Source organism: Hippocampus comes, unplaced genomic scaffold (genome assembly GCF_001891065.2).
Source record: "Hippocampus comes isolate QL1 unplaced genomic scaffold, H_comes_QL1_v1.1 C16865940, whole genome shotgun sequence".
In the NCBI taxonomy this organism is placed as follows: Eukaryota; Metazoa; Chordata; class Actinopteri; order Syngnathiformes; family Syngnathidae; genus Hippocampus; species Hippocampus comes.
The window spans coordinates 1-1,044 of record NW_017840306.1 but is presented as its reverse complement, the minus strand read 5'-3'; the positions used below and the strand labels follow the sequence as shown (position 1 = coordinate 1,044).

At 60.2% G+C, this 1,044-nt stretch overlaps 1 protein-coding gene across 2 annotated transcripts; it reads left to right on the top strand.

The window, feature by feature from the left end:
* Nucleotides 1–73: 73 nt before the first annotated feature.
* LOC109509355 (interleukin-1 receptor accessory protein-like 1-B) lies at nt 74–1,038 on the top strand. 2 transcript variants are annotated; one of them, XM_019859215.1, is made up of 3 exons: nt 74–229; nt 363–624; nt 737–1,038. In XM_019859215.1, the coding sequence occupies exons 1-3, from the start codon at nt 96–98 to the stop codon at nt 992–994; spliced, it is 654 nt and encodes a 217-aa protein (XP_019714774.1). In that variant the 5' UTR covers nt 74–95; the 3' UTR covers nt 995–1,038. The 2 variants fall into 2 exon arrangements, with proteins under 2 accessions (XP_019714774.1, XP_019714775.1); XM_019859216.1 differs by having other exon boundaries at nt 363–573; nt 737–1,037.
* The last annotated feature ends 6 nt before the right edge of the window (nt 1,039–1,044 follow it).

Genomic DNA, 1,044 nt, shown 5'->3' with positions numbered 1-1,044 from the left:
CCTAGTTTGCTTGGGATTTTTTGGGGGAGGCGGGGGTGTATTGAGATGTAATTGTGTCGATGATATGTGTCTGGCGATTGCGTTGTCGCAGCGGAATGGGACTGCGATTGTGTTGCGCTAACGCGCTGGTGTTGTTTTGCCGCAGTGGGCGTCTGAGCAAAGAGTACGACAGGTTGTGCTTTCAGCCGGCGGTGGCCGACGACTCGGGCTGCTACGCCTGCCTGCCACGGTGAGAAGCGCCACCACCTATTTGGCACGCACGCATGCACACACCCACACACTGACAATAAAAACACACAAACACATCAACACACGTCATCCCCCTACGCTCTGTTGCAACGGCCATTCGGCGCCTCCTCCAGGGACCGGTCGGCCGGCATAGAGACGTGGGTGCGCGTGATGGTCGTCCGCCGGCCGCAGGTGGCGCCGGGGGACTCGAAATGCGAGCGGCCGCTCGCCGTGGCGCCCGGTCAGGTCGTCATCGCCTTGCAGGGCGACCAGATTCTAGAGTGCCCCGACTGGCGAGAGGCCGCCGACATGGCCGACGCCGCGCCCGCCGTCACCTGGTACCACGTGAGGACCCGTCGCTTCGCCTCGGCCGGCGATCACGGGAAACGGCCGCAGGTCAAACATCTCTCTTTCTTTTCGCAGTGTCTTTCTGTTGATGCGTGTGTCTCTGCTTGTGTGTGTGTCTGTATTTTGGGTGTGCGTCTTTGTGCGTGCGTGCGTATGTCAGGCGTGCTCGCGGTCTGACCGCTGGACGAGCGACCGCGAGCAGTTCGGCGCCGGTCTTCAGGTTCACTACATGGTGGACCACTACCAGGGGCTGTACACGTGCCAGGTGCACTACCGGAGAGGCGGCCGAGAGCTTCATTTCACGCGCGGCCTCAACGTCACCGCCGTCTGTGAGGACGCCGCCCGCGCGCCCGCCAGGCATGGGCCGATATACCACGCTGGCGCTAAAATCAGACAATGTAGCGCGCTATTAAAATGACAGCTCTACAATGTCCTCTTTTGAGATATTTGGCAATATGAAATTGGTAT

Excerpts from the sequence above, each read along its gene's own strand:
- LOC109509355 (XM_019859215.1), top strand. The coding sequence starts at position 96 with ATGGGACTGCGATTGTGTTGCGCTAACGCGCTGGTGTTGTTTTGCCGC. Across the intron at positions 230-362 it reads TGCTACGCCTGCCTGCCACG|GGACCGGTCGGCCGGCATAG; the intron begins GTGAGAAGCGCC and ends CGCCTCCTCCAG. Across the intron at positions 625-736 it reads ATCACGGGAAACGGCCGCAG|GCGTGCTCGCGGTCTGACCG; the intron begins GTCAAACATCTC and ends TGCGTATGTCAG.